Source organism: Stenella coeruleoalba (assembly GCF_951394435.1).
Source record: "Stenella coeruleoalba genome assembly, chromosome: 7".
NCBI classification, from domain to species: Eukaryota; Metazoa; Chordata; class Mammalia; order Artiodactyla; family Delphinidae; genus Stenella; species Stenella coeruleoalba.
In genome coordinates, this window is record NC_137153.1 from 118,669,291 (window position 1) to 118,688,392 (window position 19,102).

The 19,102-nt window shown below is 40.0% G+C and overlaps 1 protein-coding gene across 3 annotated transcripts in view; it reads right to left on the bottom strand.

Moving 5' to 3' along the window:
* SETX (senataxin) overlaps positions 1–19,102 on the bottom strand; it is an 82,394-nt gene that overhangs the window by 35,209 nt on the left and 28,083 nt on the right. For all 3 annotated transcript variants that reach the window (XM_079927257.1, XM_079927256.1, XM_079927258.1), the window contains 2 exons: positions 14,680–18,873; positions 5,180–5,279 (listed from right to left, as the gene is read on the bottom strand). In XM_079927257.1, the coding sequence (XP_079783383.1) occupies positions 5,180–5,279; positions 14,680–18,873 (4,294 nt within the window). The remainder of the gene's footprint in view (positions 1–5,179; positions 5,280–14,679; positions 18,874–19,102) is intronic.

Here is a 19,102-nt window from a genome sequence, read left to right on the forward strand (position 1 = left end):
CTTGAAATAACTTTTTCTACCCAAAGATACGAAGGCTACTTAGAAAATCACAAGCTCACATACAGGATAAAAAATATAGATGGTATCGGTTATATCAGGTAGCAAGAAAGCTCTCAAAGACTAGTAGGGTCCTGTCTAAAGGGCTCAGGAGCCAACCTGAAGAAGCCAATTACAAAGACTTGAAACAGAAGTGTATTTAAGTCCATGTGTTTGTAACGAAAACAATTTTTTTTAAAGTTCATTGGTCAACCCAGCACTTGCAGAGAATTAAGTCATTATTTTGAAAACTGGTCAGGAGTCAAGTATCAATACTTATTCTACCCTTCTTTATAAAGTATACTACTGAGTAATCAAATAAAACGGAGCACTTTCTCTTTATAGAACTACAACAGCTAATAAATGAAGAAATGATAAAATAAAAATATCACCATTTTGTATCCTTTAGTAAAATAATTAATCTAGGCATTAAGGATCAACGGTTATAAATATTACAAAAAGAGAAATTAAAGATCAAGCACCTCCTGATAAAGGAACACACCAACCCCAGCTATGAAATAGTTTTGCCAAAAATATTAGATCAAATGAATCTGATCAAGCCTCTAGATCCAACTATCAATTTACAAGAAATACAGAGGACTGAAAAACATACTAAACACCACCAGGGGGATGCTATCAGCAAGACACAGGCAGTAATTCTACAGGGTCAACAACACAATTTCTTCAACAAATAAATTACAAAGGGGGGGAAAATCCATGAAGGAGATAATTATAATTGAAGAAGACATATTAACAATGTCAATGAGTGGACCTAATTTGGATCTTAATTCAAACAGGCTGAAATAAATTGTTCTTTATGAGGAAACTGAAAACTTGCACACTGTCTAGCTATCTAATATTAAGAAAGCATGGTTAATACTTTAGCAACAAAATAATGTTTTACTATGAATTTTTAGGTCCATATCTTTTAGAGATAGTCACTTAAATAATTACAAATGACACCAAAAGAAAAAGAATCTAACCAATGATGATCTGCAAAACCTCTCCCTAGAAAACTGTAAAACATTACTGAAAGTAAACCTAAATAACTGAAGGTATGTAGCTTATTCAAATCAGTATTAGAAAGATGTCAATTCTTAACAAATTTCCACATTTTTTTTTTTCTCTAAAACCTACATGGTAATGCAAAGGGACAAGAATAGCCAACATACTCTTAAGGCAAAACAAGGTAGGCGGACTTGCTCATTAAAGTTTATAATAAAGCTTAATTAAGTAAAATTAAGCAACGTGATATGGGCAGAGAGGTAGGCAAATGATCCAATAAAGAAGAAAGGAGTCCAGAAAAAGGTCAGTACATTAAATGGACACTAGATTTATGAAAAATATGGCACTGCAGACCATGGAGAAAGGATAATCTTTTCAATAAACACTACTGGGGTAATTACATTTCCATTAGGGAAAAAAATGAAACACGGCCCCTATATCTTACTCATGTACAAAATCCATTCCAGGTTGGCAAACAGTGAAGCCTCTCGAAAGGGACTGGCAAACTTTCTGTAAAGAGCCAGATTTTTCTTTGCAGGCCACATATGGTGTCTGTTGCATATTCATCATCATCTTTTTTTCAAAACCTTAAAAAAGGGTTTCCCTGGTGGCGCAGTGGTTGAGAGTCCACCTGCCGATGCAGGGGACACGGGTTCGTGCCCCGGTCCGGGAAGATCCCACATGCCGCAGAGCGGCTAGGCCTGTGAGCCATGGCCGCTGAGCCTGCGTGTCCGGAGCCTGTGCTCCGCAACGGGAGAGGCCACAACACTGAGAGGCCCGCGTATCGCAAAAAAAAAAAAAAAAAAAAAATCACGATAAATTGGAAATGGTTAAAATTGAGAGGGCTTCCCTGGTGGCGCAGTGGTTGAGAGTCCACCTGCCGATGCAGGGGACACGGGTTCGTGCCCCAGTCTGGGAAGATCCCACATGCCACAGAGCGGCTGGGCCCGTGAGCCATGGCCGCTGAGCCTGCACATCCGGAGTCTGTGCTCCGCAACGGGAGAGGCCACAACAGTGAGAGGCCCGCGTACCGCAAAAAAACAAAACAAAACAAAAAAAACCTTACTCTTCCGCAGTATAAAAACAGGATACCGGGTAGATCTGCAAGCTGTGGTTTGCTGACACCTGTTCTAGATGTTAAAATAATATATTGATGACCTGCAGCAGGGAAAGGTTTCTTAAATGAGGCACAGACCATTAACCGTAAAAAATACATAGCTGCATTTGTTATGTTAAAAAATAAATTCTAAACAAGAATAAAATAAGAATTTTAAAGACATCACTAAGAGAGTCATAATGGAAGCCAAAGTGGGAGAATGGTTTATATCCAGATTATATAAAGAACTCGCTACAAATCAGTAAGAAACAGACAACTAACAGAAAATGAACAGGAGTTTTTAATAGGTGCTTCCCCAAAGAGGTTACTTAAGCATCTACTAAATATATGAGAAGGTGCTCAATGTCACTGATAGCCAGGATAGTACAAAATAAAACCACAAATGGCCATCAATACACACACACTGCAACGGCTAAAATGAACAGCACAATCGACACAAATGTGTTGGCACAGACATGGAGCAACGTGACTTCCATACGCTGGTGGGGGCGTGTCATTCTGCATGACTGGCTTGGCGTTATCTACTTACGTTAAGCTCACACATAATACCCTGAGACTCTGAGACCCACTTGAGGAGACAGACTCCACAAAAACACCCTCGCATAACACGAAGACACATGAATGATCATAGTAGCATTATTCATAAAATGCTGTGTGTAGAAGCAGGCCTGAGGCTGCTATCATTAGAAAGGCCTGCTTACAAGGTTGGTCCCCCTTGGAATCTGGGAACTTGGATTTCCGGACACCTCTCATCATTTGCTGATGAGAATGGCTCACTGTACCTTACCTGTTTGCCAAATTTTTTCTCTACAGCTTATGTCAAACACCCACTTTACTTGTGAAAAGTCATGAATCTGAGCTAGGCAGAGGGTGTTTTAGGCACTGAGTGTCTCAGCTTCCCTGGTAGGTAATGTGTCACATGGGTTGTCACACCTCACTACTGGGAAAGTTAAGTGCGTCCTGTGTGACTTCGCTGGGAAAGGACTCTTGGAAACTTGCTCCTGGTTTGCTTTTTCCCTTTGCTAATTTTGCTTTGTATCCTTTTGCCACAGTAAGTCACAGCCATGAGCATGAATATAATTCCTGTGAGTCCTCCTAGCAAATCACTGAACGTAGGGATGGGCTTGGGGAGCCCTGACACACAGGCCTAAACTGCTGGAAAAAATGTCCATTAACGGGAGTTCCCTGGCGATCCAGTGGTTAGGACGTGGCGCTTCCACTGCTGTGGCCCGGGTTCAATCCCTGGTCAGGGAACTAAGATCCCACAAGCCACATGGCACTGCCAAAAAAACTTCTTTAAAATAATAATAATAAAAATGTCCATCAACAGTAAAATTGTGACATAGTCACACATTGAAATACCACCACAGCAATGAAAAAAAAATACCAAAGATGCACACAAAACTGATGAATTACGAAGACATGTTACGTGAAAGAAGTCAGACACAAGAGTAAATGCTATGTGATTCTATCATACCATCAAGATAAATGGCAGATAAATCAGTGATTTAAACATTAAAAAGAAATATAAAACTACTACAAGAAAATATGGAAGCATTTATCTGATTTCTAAAACCAACTGAATGGTAAAGAAATAAATACGGTATTTTTGAACATGTGAAGATAAAAATTGTCTGCCTCAAAAACTGCATGTGAAGTTGAACAGCAAATAATGAAATAGAAAAAAAATTAACAATGCACACAAATAAGAAAACAACCTCCCTAATAGAAAAAAAAAAAAGGACAAAAGGCATGAACAGACAATTATCCGCCCCCGCCAAAGAATACAAAAGACCAATAAAGATTTGAGGACAAAAACTACAACCTCAAATGAGATACATTTTCCATATAAAACTGGGGGAAAAGTTTAAACTAGCAAATGAGAAGAGATACATTCTTATGTTAGAAGTGAAAATCGTATTCTTTTTGGTAGACAGAGGCAATATGAACCAAAAGTCTTAAAATACACACACTATTTGATCTAGCAAAGGGATTTATTCAGTGTAACAGTAAAAAACCATAAATAATGTACATGTCTAACTAGAAATTACTGGTTAAACAGAACTATGGAATATGCTTACAATGGAATAACTACATACACTGAACATGTTATTATTATTTATCTCTGAAAAGACATTTATAATAGATTAAGTGAAAATAAGTCAAATGTAAGCTTCACGAAGGTGGAATTTTATGTTTTCATCACAGCTACATAACTAGCATCTAGAATCATACACTATCAGGTAGTATAAAGTCAGTAAATATTTGCTGAATAAATACATGAAAACAGTCACTTAGGTAAAATAACCCTACCAACCCCCCCACCCCCTCCCACCCCCACTTCACTCAGATGAGTAGGAAGTCTAACAGTAAGACATACACTACTATGTTCATAGGATTATCTCTGAATGATGGGAACTGTGAGTGATGTTTATTTTACTATTGGCTAATATTATCTGAATATTCTACAGTGAACATATAATACCTTTCCCCCCAAGTATATGTACATGCTTTTTTCCTTAAGTGAATCTATGGAGTAGGATGGATTGCAAGGGGGAAGGAGGCAGACGGAGAATTTATACTTTTTATTTTAAAGGGTTCTAAATGCTTGGTTTATTTATAACTAAGACATAACTGTGACGCGTGCTCCAGACCACTCATGAAATGAGAGCGGAGACGATAGAGAGATTAACTCAGAATCTGTACGCACGATCATGGCAACACCCCCTCCGCCCCCGCCAGTCAAACTCCCTCACTCACCTTCTCTCTCCCTTGCCCAGCATCTAGGGACACTTTGGCCTGTGGTATTCTGATTGCACAATGGTTAAAACCATGAATTTTATAACTGTCCCAGTAATTATTCTCATTAATTAAAGACCTTAAACATATTCTTAGTAAGAGGTTACAAATTCACCTTAGGAAACCTATATCCCAGAAAATTCAAACAATTATTATGTTCCCTCAAACAGCAATCTCCAATTATTATATGATATAGCCCAAGTTACATAAGAAAGAACTTACCCACAAACTCCCAGTATTTTTTATACTCAGAAGGAAATTTTCGTAAATGCAACCAATGGAATTTCTCTTTGTTTGGAGAGCTGATCCATTCCTGTGCCACCTACGCAAAGCAAAAAAAGCAAATTAAGAAAGCGAAAACATCTGAAAAGCCAATGTTAAACAGCAAAAATTTCCAAAGTAAGCAACCATAAAATCCAGAACCTAGAACTCCTGTGTGACACAAACATTAAAAATTAATTTGGGACTTCTGGTTTCCAGCTTGGCATTTAAGGAACTTAGAAGTCACCACTCCATCCTAACAAGTAAAAAGAGACAAAAAAGTAGATACAATCACAACTTACCAGAGCAGAAAACTCTTAAGTAGAAACCTCCATGCCAGGAGGAAAACCTGAACTGGATGTGACAAACTGTTGGAGGCTCAGCACGAACAACTCTCTTAAAAACTCTAGGGGGACCCAGTCATAAGAGGGACCCCACACTTTGGTGAGTTTTACCTCTAGGAGCTCTAACAGGCCCTCACAGTGAACACTGCAGAAAATTCCCTGTGTGCTTCCAGTGGGGGTGGGGGGTTGGTGGGGACTGGGGAAAAGGAAACATTCTGAAATACACCAGAGCATTCTTGACCTTCTTAACAAGGCCTGATCTATGAGAAGCTATTTTATCAGAGTCAGACTTGCTGGGATTTTATCAGAGCCTAACCTACTTGAGGGAAGAAAACCAGCTCCAGCCCATTCTAACCATCCTGTCTCACCCAAGGAGGTGGGGGAAACTAAGAAGCATGTGGTGTAAAGTTCTTAGTCCAGAGGCAAAGGCTCACTAAAAGAGTGACGCCTTATCATAGGACTACGGAATGATCTTCCTTCCCCCATACCTCATTTCTGTATCACCAAAGGCCTATTTACTGCTGTTCCTTTTATTTAGTAGATTACGACCGCCTTGCAACAAAAAATTACAAGGCATACTCAAAGGCAAAAAACACAGTTTGAACAGACTAAAGAAGCACTAAAACCTGTCAGATATGGCAGGAATACTGGAATTATCAGACCAGGAATTATTTTTTTTAAAACTATAGTTAATATACTAAGAGTTTAACGGAAAAAGGAGACCATGAAATAATAGATGGGTAATGTAATGAATGAGATGTAAAGTAGAAAGAATCAAAAGGTAATGCTAGAGATCAAAAACACTGTAACAGGGCTTCCCTGGTGGCGCAGTGGTTGAGAGTCCGCCTGCCGATGCAGGGGACGTGGGTTCGTGCCCCGGTCCAGGAGGATCCCACATGCCACGGGGCAGCTGGGTCCGTAGGCCATGGCCGCTGGGCCTGCGCGGCCGGAGCCTGTGCTCCGCAATGGGAGAGGCCGCAGCAGTGGGAGGCCCGTGTACCGCAAAAAAAACCAACAAAACAAAACACTGTAACAGAAATGAAGGATGCCTCTGATGGGCTCATTAGTACACTGGACATTGCTGAGGAAACAATCTCTGAGCTTGAGGCTATAGCAATAGAAGCTACCAAAGCTGAAAAGCAAGGAGAAAAAAAAAATGGGGAAAAAAACACACCCCAGAATATCCAAGACTGTGAGACAATGACAAAAGATACAGCATACACATAATGGGGATACGAGAAGAAGAGAGAGAGGAAAAGAAGCAGTATTTGAGGCAATAATGACTCAGAGTTTTCCAAAATTAACATCAGACACCAAACCACAGATCCAGGAAGCTCCAAGAGCAAGCAGAATCAATGCCAGAAACTACACCTAGGCATATCATATTCAAACTTAAGGAATATGAAATATCAAAGATAAAGAAAAAAATCATGAAAGAAGCCTGTGGGAAAAAACACCTTATCTATAGAGGAGGAAAAACAAGAATTACATCTACCTTCTCCTCAGAAACCATGCAAGCAAGGAGAGAGTAGTGAAATATTTAGACTGTTGAGAGAATAAAACCTACCAACCTAGAATTCTGAATCCTGCAAAATTATCCTTTAAAAGTGAAGGAGAAGGGCTTCCCTGGTGGTGCAGTGGTTAAGAATCCGCCTGCCAACGCAGGGGACACAGATTCGATCCCTGGTCCAGGAAGATCTCACATGCCACGAAGCAACTAAGCCCGTGAGCCACAACTACTGAGCCCGCGTGCCACAACTACTGAGCCCGCGTGCCACAACTACTGAAGCCCACATGCCTAGAGCCTGTGCTCCATAACAAGAGAAGCCACCGAAATGAGAAGCCTGCACACCGCAATGAAGAGTAGCCCCTGCTCGCTGCAACTAGAGGAAGCCTGCGCACAGCAATGAAGACCCAATGCAGCCAAAAATAAATAAAATAAATTTACTAAAAAAAAAAAAACTCAACAGTAAGAAAACAGACAACCTGATGAAAAAGATGTGCAAAAGGCCTGGACAGACACCTCACCAAAGCAGATATACAGACTGTAAATTAGTATATGAAAAAATGCTCCATATCTTATGTCATCAAAGGAATGCAAATTAAAACAACAAGATACTATTACACACCTATTAGAATGGCCAAGATCTGGAGCACTGACAGCACCAAATGCTGACGGGGATGTGGAGCAGTAGGAACTCTCATTTATTGCTGGTGGGAATGTAAAATGGCACCATCACTTTTTTTTTTTTTTTTTTTGCTGAGCCACGTGGCTTGTGGGATCTTAGTTCCCTGACCAGGGATCGAACCTGTGCCCCCTGCAGCGGAAGTGCATAGTCCTAACCACTGGACCGCCAGAGAATTCCCAAAATGGTAGCACCACTTTGGAAGACTGTTCGGTGGTTTCTTATGAAACTAAACATATTCTTACTGTAGGATCCAGCAATAGTGCCCTCAGTATTTATCCAAATGAACTGAACACTTATATTTACGTTAAAAACCTGCATGTGGATGTTTATAGCAGCTTTATTCATAACTGCCTAAACTTGGAAGCAACCAAGATGCCCTTCAGTGGGTGAATGGATAAACAAACTATGGTACAACCAGACAATGGAATATTATTTAGTGCTGAAAAGAAATGAGCTATCAAGCCATGAAAAGACATGGAAGAACCTGAAATGCACATTACTAAGTGAAAGAAGCCACTCTGGAAAGGCCACATACTGTGTGATTCCAACTATGTGACATGCTGGAAAAGGCAAACTATGGAGACAGTAAAAGGATGAGTGATTGCCAGGGGTGAGCCTGGGGAGGGGTGAACAGGCAGAGCACAGAGGATTTTTAGGGCAGTGAAAGTACTCTGATATTAAAGGACTGATACATGTCATTATACGTTTGTCCAAACCCTTAGAATGTACAAATCAAGAGTGAACCCTAATGAAAACTATGGACTCTGGGTGGTAATGACTTGCCAATGTAGGTTCATCAGTTGTACAAATGTACTACACTGGTAGGCGATGTTGATAACGGGGGATGCTATGCAGAGTTTCTCTAGCTCCCTGCAGCTAGAGAAAGCCTGTGTACATCAACCAAGACCCAACCCAACCAAAAATAAATAACATAAATTTATATATATAAAAAAAGATAGGTACTGAGTACTATCTCCAAAATTTACGCCCAATGAATTCACTTCTCTTTATTTCCAAAGCTACCACCTAGATCAAGCTACCATCATCTTTCTCCTGGCCTACCATAATAGCCCCCGACAGGTCTACTGCATCTATGCTTACCTTTCTACAGTTACTCTCTAATGAGCAACTAAGAATGTTTTTTTTTTTTTAAAAAGTAAACTACTACATATTTCTACTCCCCCAGCCTAAACACCAACCAGCTAAAAATCCTCCAACATCTTCTCACTGTACTGTGAATGAAACCCCAACCTGCACTTACAGGGTTGTATACCATCCAGCTCTTGACTGATTTCTCCAATCTTACTTCTTTTCCCTTTACCTCTAAGTTACCTTACTCCAGCCACATCAGCCTAATCTCTTTGCTCACACATGCTCAGTTAGGCCTACTTCAAAGCATTATAGTCTTGACCCTCCCCCCTCCTCTGCACAAAACCCTCCTCTCCTGGCTCTCCGCCCGATCTCAAAAGCAGCCTCCCAATGTCGCTCATCATATCAACCTGTTTTGTTTCCTTCACAGAACAAATTATAACTGGAAATTAGCTAAAAAACGGTGCAATCTCCCTATAAGGGGTTTGGGCACTAAGAATCACAGCTGGTGCTCCAGAAGAGCCCCCTTTCTGCCTGCTCCTTGTCTACACAACCTAAAAAGCGCCTGCCAATGACACTCTGCATATACATGCATGCACACACAGGTAACAGAAGGGGACTGCAAACCGAAACTTTAAGAAAAAAAGAGTATTTGCCAAAACTGACCAAAAAAATTGGTCCCTGTCAAAACAGTGCACATTTATCTAATACTTTTGTGTGTTAAACGTAAGGATTAAAAACTAATATATCCTCTATCAGTCACATCAGTACACAAAAGACTCATATTTCTTTTTTTTCCCCCCCCACACACTGTATTTTATTTTTACAAGAGATGAATAAACTGACGCCAAGCATTGTAAATGGATGACCACAACAAAAAGCAACAATGACTGCAATTACCAAACATGAAACACACTTACGCTATGTCATAATATTGACATTCAGTCCAGGAATCCTCCACTGTAACAGCTCCTTTACTTTGCTGTGAAAACTGATTTGTATATTTTTTGCCTCTGAGTCCTTGTGGGATTTTTTTTTTTTTAATTCAAGAAACTCATATTTCTAAAAGTTGAATTTGCTCGTTTCCCTTTGGGGCAAGGGATAATTCTACGCAATGTCATTGCATTCCACCTGCAATAAGACATAATAACTGGATAACCAAACACTGCATTTCATGTCCTAAAGAGAATACCAACCGCATTTTTGTCAAAGGACTCTAAACACACTTCAGCATTCCATTAACAAACAATATTATGAAGTCAAATTACATCCAAATGAGGGTAAGAAGCCTTGGCCCAAGACTGTGGTTGATGCCACAGTCTCTGACTTATCAGAAAGAAGAAAAAATTAAAAGTAATCAAGGTATCTGAGAATTCTCTGGCAGTTCAGTTGTTAGCGCTTTCACTGCTGAGGGCCCAGGTTCAATCCCTGGTCAGGGAACTAAGATCCCACAAGCCACACGTTACAGTGGGGGAAAAAAAAAAAGTAATCAAGGTATATTAATAATACCATTAATAAATGTTGGCCTATATAAACTAGAAATGCTAAAACAATGCTGTTTCACTACATGGTTAAAAAAAAAAAGGAACAAGATAAAACTTCGTGGTAAAGATGACAGATTGAACATAGGCATTTCCTTTCATTCCCCCTGAAACCCCACTAAAACACCCAAGGGATTTTTCACAACAGGATTAATTCATTAGGATGAAGAGAACAGAAGAGGAGGCAAAAGTATCAAAATCTGGGAAGCTGGTAAGCAGATGGATGAATGGTTAACTAACTCAGCAAGTCCAAGAAGCTGAACTCTAAGCAGGAAGCATCTGACATACACCTCTAGAAGGAGGAGGGCTGAAGGCAGACTGCCCCTCCCTGCTCCTAGCAAAAAGCTATAGCGGTTTCATCTCTATAAAGTGTGACAGTCTCTGGCTGTGGGGCAGCAGACAGAGAGGGGATAAGGTACTTAAAAAAAAAAAAAGGTGGGGGGGGGACGTCCCTGGTGGCACAGTGGTTAGGAATCCGCCTGCCAATGCAGGGGACACGGGTTTGATCCCTGGTCCGGGAAGATCCCACATGCCGCGGAGCAACTAAGCCCGTGCACCACAACTACTGAGCCTGCGCTCTAGAGTCCGTGAGCCACAACTACTGAAGCCCTCGCCACAACTAGAGAAAAGCCCGCGTGCAGCAACGAAGACCCAATGCAGCCAAAAATAAATAAATAAATAAATTTTAAAAATAAAATAAAACAATTTTAAAAAAGGGAATGAAGCAAATGTTTATATACTGAATGCCTGGACCCTTCCCTCTGCCCCCACCCTCACCCCACAGTCAGCTCCCCGTCAGGCCTATGCTTTCCAGGCAATCGATCTGAAGATTCTTCTTGGGGAAATCTGACCTCACTAAGGGGGGGGAGGGGGGGAAAGACTAAAAACAGTGACATGAGGGTGGGGATGAGGCTTCCCAATAAAATGCCAATGGTCAACAAGCCTATCCCTTTCACTCAGAGCTTCTAATCTGTTTTAAAATCTTACATGTAACAAAATATAGATTATAACTATACCTAAGCATATAATCTTAATATAAAGAATGAAACTAATTTGGATTTCACCATGTGATGGTGTCCTTCAGATCACATTTGACTTCCACAGTGCAAATAAGAAAGGACCATTTTAGTAAAAGTATCTCTTTTCCTAAGCATCTCTTTTGACCTGTCATTATTTAAATGCATCCTCTTTTCTTGTGGCATTAAAAAGTTGAGATATATTTCACAATATAAAATTCACCACTTTAAAGTGTGCACACTACAGTGTGTTTTTAGTACATTCACTACTTTGTGCAACCATCACCATTATCTAATTCCAGAACATTCCCACCATCCCAAAACAAGCCTTATACCTATTAGCAGTCAGTCCTAATTCCCGCCCCCCCCCATCCCCTGGCAACTACTAATCCACTTTTTGTCTCTACAGATTTGCCTATTCTGGAGAATTCATATAAATGGGATTACACAATATGTGGCCTTCTGTACCTGACTTCTTTCACTTAGCATAATATTTTCAAGGTTCATCAAAGAACAGGTCAAAGTGCATATAACGGGTCATTCCTTTTAATAGTAGACTAATGTTCCACTGTATGCATATACCATGTTTTGTTTATCCATTCATCTCCTGATGGACATCTCAGTTGTTTTCAACTTCTGGCTATTATGAACAATGCTCCAACCTGCTTTTTAGTATCCTGTTCTTAAGTGTGAGTAAACCACCAAAAATCATTAGACACGCGAAGAAAGGAGTTAACATGAAAGCTCTGTAGACACTAAAATGAATAGGAAAAAAGCAACTGGGAAAACAGGGACGATGCAAAGAGAGTAAAACTTTCAACTAACTTTAAATTTATCATTAATTAACTTCAGGTAATAAAAAATACTGTGTACATGAAGAAAGCACAGAATCCTATAAAAAGAAATAATGAGAGAACAAGAGTGCCCGTGAAACTAAAAATACACTCAAAAATTTTTCAATAGACTTGGACGCTGAGAAAGTCTCCAAGGAAGTAGAACGACGACGACAACAACAAAGACAGACAGAGATGGCAAAACAGAAATTTTAAGTCATGCAAAGTTTCAAAATTTATCTCCTACACATTCTTCTCTCAGGAAGTTTGAAGGATGTGCCTTACTAAAATGAGGGGGTGACAAAAACAGACAACCCTGGGTACAGGAGACAGAGATCCAACACAGGAAGAAGGAAATGCAAGCCCTAGGACGAGGATGGTGAGCATTTCAGGTTAACCATCCTAAACCAAGAAGATGAAATTGATCAACTATCTGATGTGCCTGATCATACTGAGAGACCTACAAATCCAAGAGACAATCTGAAGCTAATTTAGTGATACGTACATAGAAAGTTAAGTAAACAATAAATCCAGAGAAAGTAAAGAGTCGGAAACAAAAAGTAGTTACAGCTACCACATGACTTAGCCATGGACACCTTTTATATCGTCAAAATAATAACAAACACTGATCTAAAAATTACAAGACTACTCCATAGTGAGGATGGGGAAACAGGAGAGGTGTGTGTCAACACAGGGCTGGGAAGAGAGGGTACTTCCTGTAGTGGGTAACTACAGAAAATGTCTAGAACTGAAAAATTAACAAGTCAAAATAGTGGCATGTTATTTAGAAATATGGAAGTAAATAACAAAAGGATCCATCAAGGATCAAAAATAATTACTTGGGGAGGCGAGAGCGGCTGCTGTTTTCTTTTATAATGGGCCTTCCACAAGTATTTGACTATTTTGAACTTTGTGTATATACAAACGGAACTTGTGCTCATTCTGTTTTGAAAAGGTTTTGGCTACAGAAATGTCCTGAAGGAAAAAATCTTAAAGATAAACATAGAAATACTTCTTAACTAAGGGAAAAATAAAATCACAAATATGTGTCCTAAATTTAAGGGCTATGAATGGCTTCTAAGCGATTTAGTGTCTTCTGGAAAGGATAAACGTTCAAGAAAAAAATAAGCTTCAAAATGAAGAAAATCTCTGTATATTCCCCAGCTTATTTAACTGTATACACTGTTCACTGAACTAACAATTTTGTAAGGTAAGAAGCTCATTCTTGTAATACCATTTCACATTGTTGTTAAGGAGACAGACTGAAGGCCCTTTATCAATTAGTTGTTTCTAATGCTTTTGAAACACTAGTAAAATAATTCGTAAGACAACGGCTGAAATTTAGGGCATACATTGACACCAACTTGCCTCTTTGTGCAGTCCATCTCCTTTGCCTTTAACAATTCTAAGCTGGATCTTTGCAGTCTGTCTGCCTGGGATATACTTCCTATGGCCAACTCCTTCTACTCACTCTGGTCTCGGTGTGAATACCATCGCTCACAGAGGCTGTCTCACCTTTCAGTCTAAAGTGCCCGCTCCCTTTTGTTCTAGATCATTCTAGAGCACTCTAGAGCCTTTGGTCCTGATCTGAAATGATCACTCCCAGAAGGCAGAGGCCTTGTCTGTCGTGTTCACCACTTTACCCCCCAGGTCTGTGATAGTACTTGGCAAGTATCAGGCACCCAAGTATCTCCTGACTGAATACGTGGGTATTCACCTCAGTGTTCTTGGTTTTGAAGAGTCTCATTGCATGCTCACGTTTTGGGTTCTTTTTTTTAAAGGAATTTGAAAAAAAGTAAAAGTCTACCTGCTTTGAGAACACCAAAAACATCCTTCCAAGTGCAGGTGGATGTTTACACTAAAGAATTACTAGCTGTTTTTCTGAGGTTCAAATTTAACTGGGAATCCTGTATTTTACTTGGCAATCCCAGTCGGGGAGTAAGAAAGAGAGAAGAACCAGAATGGGATGTGTTGGGGTAGGGAGGCAGCTAAAGGCTGCTATGAGGCATAAGAAGTTGGGAAGACAGATGAGAAATTTGGGGTTTATTGTTTTGTGCTGATCAGTGTAACTTGCCCTTTGCTACCTCCTCAAGAAAACTTCAGTAAAGGTTTACACTACTTTTCAAAAAAATAAACGCAGATGAGAGACTATGTCCTCTGAGAAGTCTTCCCTTATTTTACACCGAAAAACGTTTCCTCCTCCTGTGCCACCTCTGGACTTGGTACGTTAGCACTCTGAATTGTTGTCTGTAAGCTCCAGAAGGGCAGAGTTTAAGTGTTTCCTCTGTATCACCAGCATCTAGAACAGTGTCGGGCACAATGTCTGTTCAGCATGACATCTACAAGCTACATCTAAATAAGAATGTGCTCAGTTACTTTAGCCGTACTCAGCACGGTAAAGAAAGGTAATTTCAAAGTCTGAACGTATACGATTAGAACATATACTTACTGTTTCAAAAGTATTCAGCATCATCAAAGGGAAAAACACATTAAAATAATCTCCACCATCTTGAAATCTCACAGGCACAGGTCTTGAGATGGACTGACAAAGAGTTGACGGGGGTCCGCACTGATCAAAGTTCACAAACATTTCGTATTTCCATTTTAAGACCTCTTTAACAAAGGTGTCAGAGATGGACTGTGCTGACAAGAGAACGTTTACTGGAGGGGAAGCCGAAAAAGATCTGTTTTCACAATATGGAACTTTGTAGCCTTGCCTGTTGGAATTATTTGGAGCATGAGAATGGAGGACGTTGCACAAACCCTTCACTTCAGCCACTGGCTTCTTGGACACCAGAGAGACTGGCGGTACTTTCAAAACAGACTGTACCCCACTTGACTTATTTTTCAGAGTTGGTAAGAGCGCTGCCGTATTTTCCAAAGACTTGGAGAGACCAGCAATTCGTGAAGTACTACTGGAGCTAAAAATCTTAGCAGTGGGAGGTCTCGAAGGTTTAGATGCAGAGAGAGGCAAGCCAGGTTTACGAAATATAGCTTCATCCGCTGCTTTAGCTTCAGAGTGTTTTGAACAGTATTCACCCTGGTTTTTCAGTGTTTCAACACAATCTTTGTATTTACATTTTGTGCTACTCGAAGATTCCAACTGAGGCCGACTCACATAACCTTCTTCTACCTGGACTGTATCTTTTCCATGAACTACTTCAACGAGTTTATCATTCTCTTTCTCCATCTGTGAACATAAATCCATATCTTCAGGATCACATTGTGTTAAAAATACATTATCTTCCTCTATGTCATTGCTGGATTCAGGATCTCCCTCTCTCAAGGCTGCCACAGCTAAATGATGTACCGTTAGGTCACCTCCACCTAAAGGGTCCCCTGAGGTAGAAACAACTACTTCATTTGTTGGTATTTCTCCATGTAATACTACAGAAGTACCCTGGTTCAAAAGACAAGGGTCATCAGCTACCTGAGAAACGTATTCTGCTTTCACGGGTTCTGTTTCAGAAGACACACATTTTATTAACTCTGTTTCCTTACTTTTCGCAGTTACCTCAACTCCTCCTTTATAACTATAATCTGATGTACCTGATTCTGGCACAAATTTGTCAGAATTTTGTGCTCCCTGTGGGCCTGCTCGTGTTGTATCTGTACTCTGATAATCAAAACATCTTTTTCTGTTACGCTGTGATTTGGGTCTCAACTGCCTTCGCAGCTGACGGTCTTGACTCGTCAGCAGTTTCTCATTATTTCTGACAGAGAGCGTCTGAGGAGAAATTAATTTAGTCTTTTTCCGGGTATCAATTGCTCCAACAGTTCTGCCATGGTGACGTAAGTCAGCTAAACGCTCCAAAGACGGCTGGGACAAGTCAAATGCCCTACGAGCAACCTTTTTCAGACCAAGTTTCTCAACCGTTGAAGTTGGTTCAGGACGCTGGCGAAATTTCTTTGGTAGCACTATAGCAGGACTTGTTCTACAACTTAGGATATTTGAACTTTTACTCTGCCCTGTTTTGGTATCCGAACGTGTTTTTTTAGGAGTTTTAGAAAGTGAGACTCTGCTAACACGTTTGGAACAATTGCGAAGCTTTGGTGGAGACTTCTTCAGGGAAACCGTAGTGGTTCTCTGAACGCTTGAACTGGGAGTTGTACTCCTTACGTCTATACTTTTAAAATCATTTTCAGTCACATCTCTCTCATTAAGAATATCAGACTGGTCCTCACTTTTGACAGGAGATGAAGGCCTTAGAGGAGCTTCTGCCATAGCAGCTTTCTGATATCGCTTTCTCTTGGGTTTTTTTACTTCAATCTCACAAAATTCCTCAACAGAAATACTACTACTGTGTGGTTCTGCGTGTTCCTCAATGTCCTCTGCTGCTTTTTTAATGACCTCTTCAGGTACATAATCTGTACCATAACCCCAATCATTTGTGGTATCACCTACATGAGTCAAGCACGAATTTTCTTCATTCTCTTGAACTGAATTCTTGTTGTCTGGTTTCTGATCTTGCCAAACTGAAAACACTTCACATGGACTTTCAAACTCAAAAAACTGAGAATCAGATTCCTCACACTGAAAAAGGGACCCTGTATTTTCTTCCCTTATTACCTTCTGTTCCACGTTTGTGTTAGCTATTGAAGCATGCTGCTCTGGACATTCTTTCTCAATGCATGTTTTATCCTGTTTAATGCGTTTCTTAAAACCCACAATTCTTTCATCATCATCATCATCTTCATCAGAATCTGAAATAATAATGACCTGTTCACAGCAGGTTTCCCTAACACTATTTTGGTTGGCTGTGAAACATCTTCTATCATCTTTAACTTTTCTTTGTAGCTGGGATAAACTTTTTTGAGTTGAATCTGATGGGAACTTAATAACACTGGCTTGAGCTACTAAAGATAATTTGTGGAGGTCTCTGTCTACCTGAGAATCTGTTAAGGTGTCAGACTTAGGACTGCTAAGGACTTGTTCTCTTAAATCAGAAGAAAACTGAGCAGTACTCTTGATAATTTCCATATCTCTTGATTCAAGTCCAGTCACAGGATCTTTAAAGGGAGGTGTTTTCTCCACAAAAATGTTGGTCATTTCTGTAAATGAGACCAAATCTTTATTACCAACATGACATTCTAGTATTTGACAACTGAGTTCACGGGTAGAGAGAATGCCTAACTCTTCTTCCTTTACTTGTTTCTTTTTCAGCAATAAACTGTTTTCAGATTTTTGTTCTCCATTTTTATCATCCAGAATACCATTAGGGCCTAAAGAGAGATTGTATATGAAGCCATCTCCTTTCTGACCTCCTGTATCCTTTGAATAGAAACTTTCAATGCTAGATACAGTCAGGTTTTCCTCTAAAGTGATACTTTTCCTGTGTTGCTTTTTTACTACATGTGATAACTTAGCACAGATTTCATCTTTATGTGCCTTAGTTTTTGCTTTTGAGGTTTTGCCAAGAGCATCACCCTTTAAAGAGAAATCCTCATTTGATGTGGACACCTTTTCCAGAGAGTCATTGCTAGAATCAGTCAACAAATGTGTTGATGTTATTATTCCTCTGTCAAATACCTTTTCTGGACCATTTCTTGAAGTACAATTCTGTGGGGTATATGAGGAATTCTCTTTTACAGATTTATGCTTCCCTGTACTTATTTTAACTTGGCCTCGAGCTCTTTCATTAACAAGCCTTTTACTACTCGGCTTCAAGCACAACTCAGCGGAGAGATGGTCTTTGAGTTTCAAATCTTTTATGTAAGTTCGCTCATTATCCTCTTCTATGGCATTATCTGCTTTGCTGAAAATACTCTCTTGCACTTGACATGCATCAGCTTTCATCGGTTCTTTAGAGAATGTTGGGCTGGAGTTTTCCAGACAGTGCCTGTCTTTTTTAGACTTCTTCCCTGTTTGTTCACTTTCTTCTTTATTATATGATGCAGGAGGCGTTTTACATGGAGAAGTCAGATCCACAGAAGTGCTACATTGAGGTACTTTGAATTTTATGTTTCTAATAATTTGCTTTAAACAAGTTTGTAACTCATGGGTTTCCTGACTAGTCAACTGACAACCTAAAGATAAATTTCCTCGCAGGAATAAGTTGAGCTTATCCAGGAATCGCTTACAAAGAGTCTGCTGCCCAAGCTCAATGCCTTCTTTAAGGAGACTTCTGATCAGCTGCACACAAGCAAGTTGTACAGAGTTAGATGGCACTGAATGCAATGACAGAGATGATATCATTGTGCCTTTGGAGCAGTTTCCAGATGACTTCTCAGAACTCCGTGCAAACGCGGCAGTGGGAAGCTTGGCACATTTTACGATGGCTTCCACCCACTGCTGGGAACTAACCCACAGCAAATGCAAACACTTTTTATTTCTATGCAGTTCAATCACTGACACCAAAATCAGAAGGAAAAACTCAGTGACTGTGTCACACACGGCGTCTGTCTGGTTGAGGACGTCTTTGACTTCAGAATGCAGATGATGAATAACCTCCACTATATAAGCCACACCCAGATCCTTAAGATCCATGAGGGACTGCACAAAAGGGATGAACCACAGAAACGTGCTGTTATGAACACGCATGTCTTGACCGATATCTGACTGAAGCACATTAGCTAATGTTTCCATTTCTTCATACATGTTAGGACAATAATCTGGGCAAATGGCTGATCTCCACCCTGAATCCTAAAACGAAAGAGATACTGACATTCAGATAAACAAGCACCATTCATGACAGGTTTAACACAAAAGCTGCAAACAAGAAAATACACTCTCAACTTTCCTGTTTTGATGTACATATATGGACCCCCAAGAAATTGAAAACAGTTCAATTTTGAGGTTAAGGTTTCATGAAAAGGTTAAATTTACAAAACCTCCATGTACCCTGGACCTCTTTCCTTCAGTTGGTTTTGAT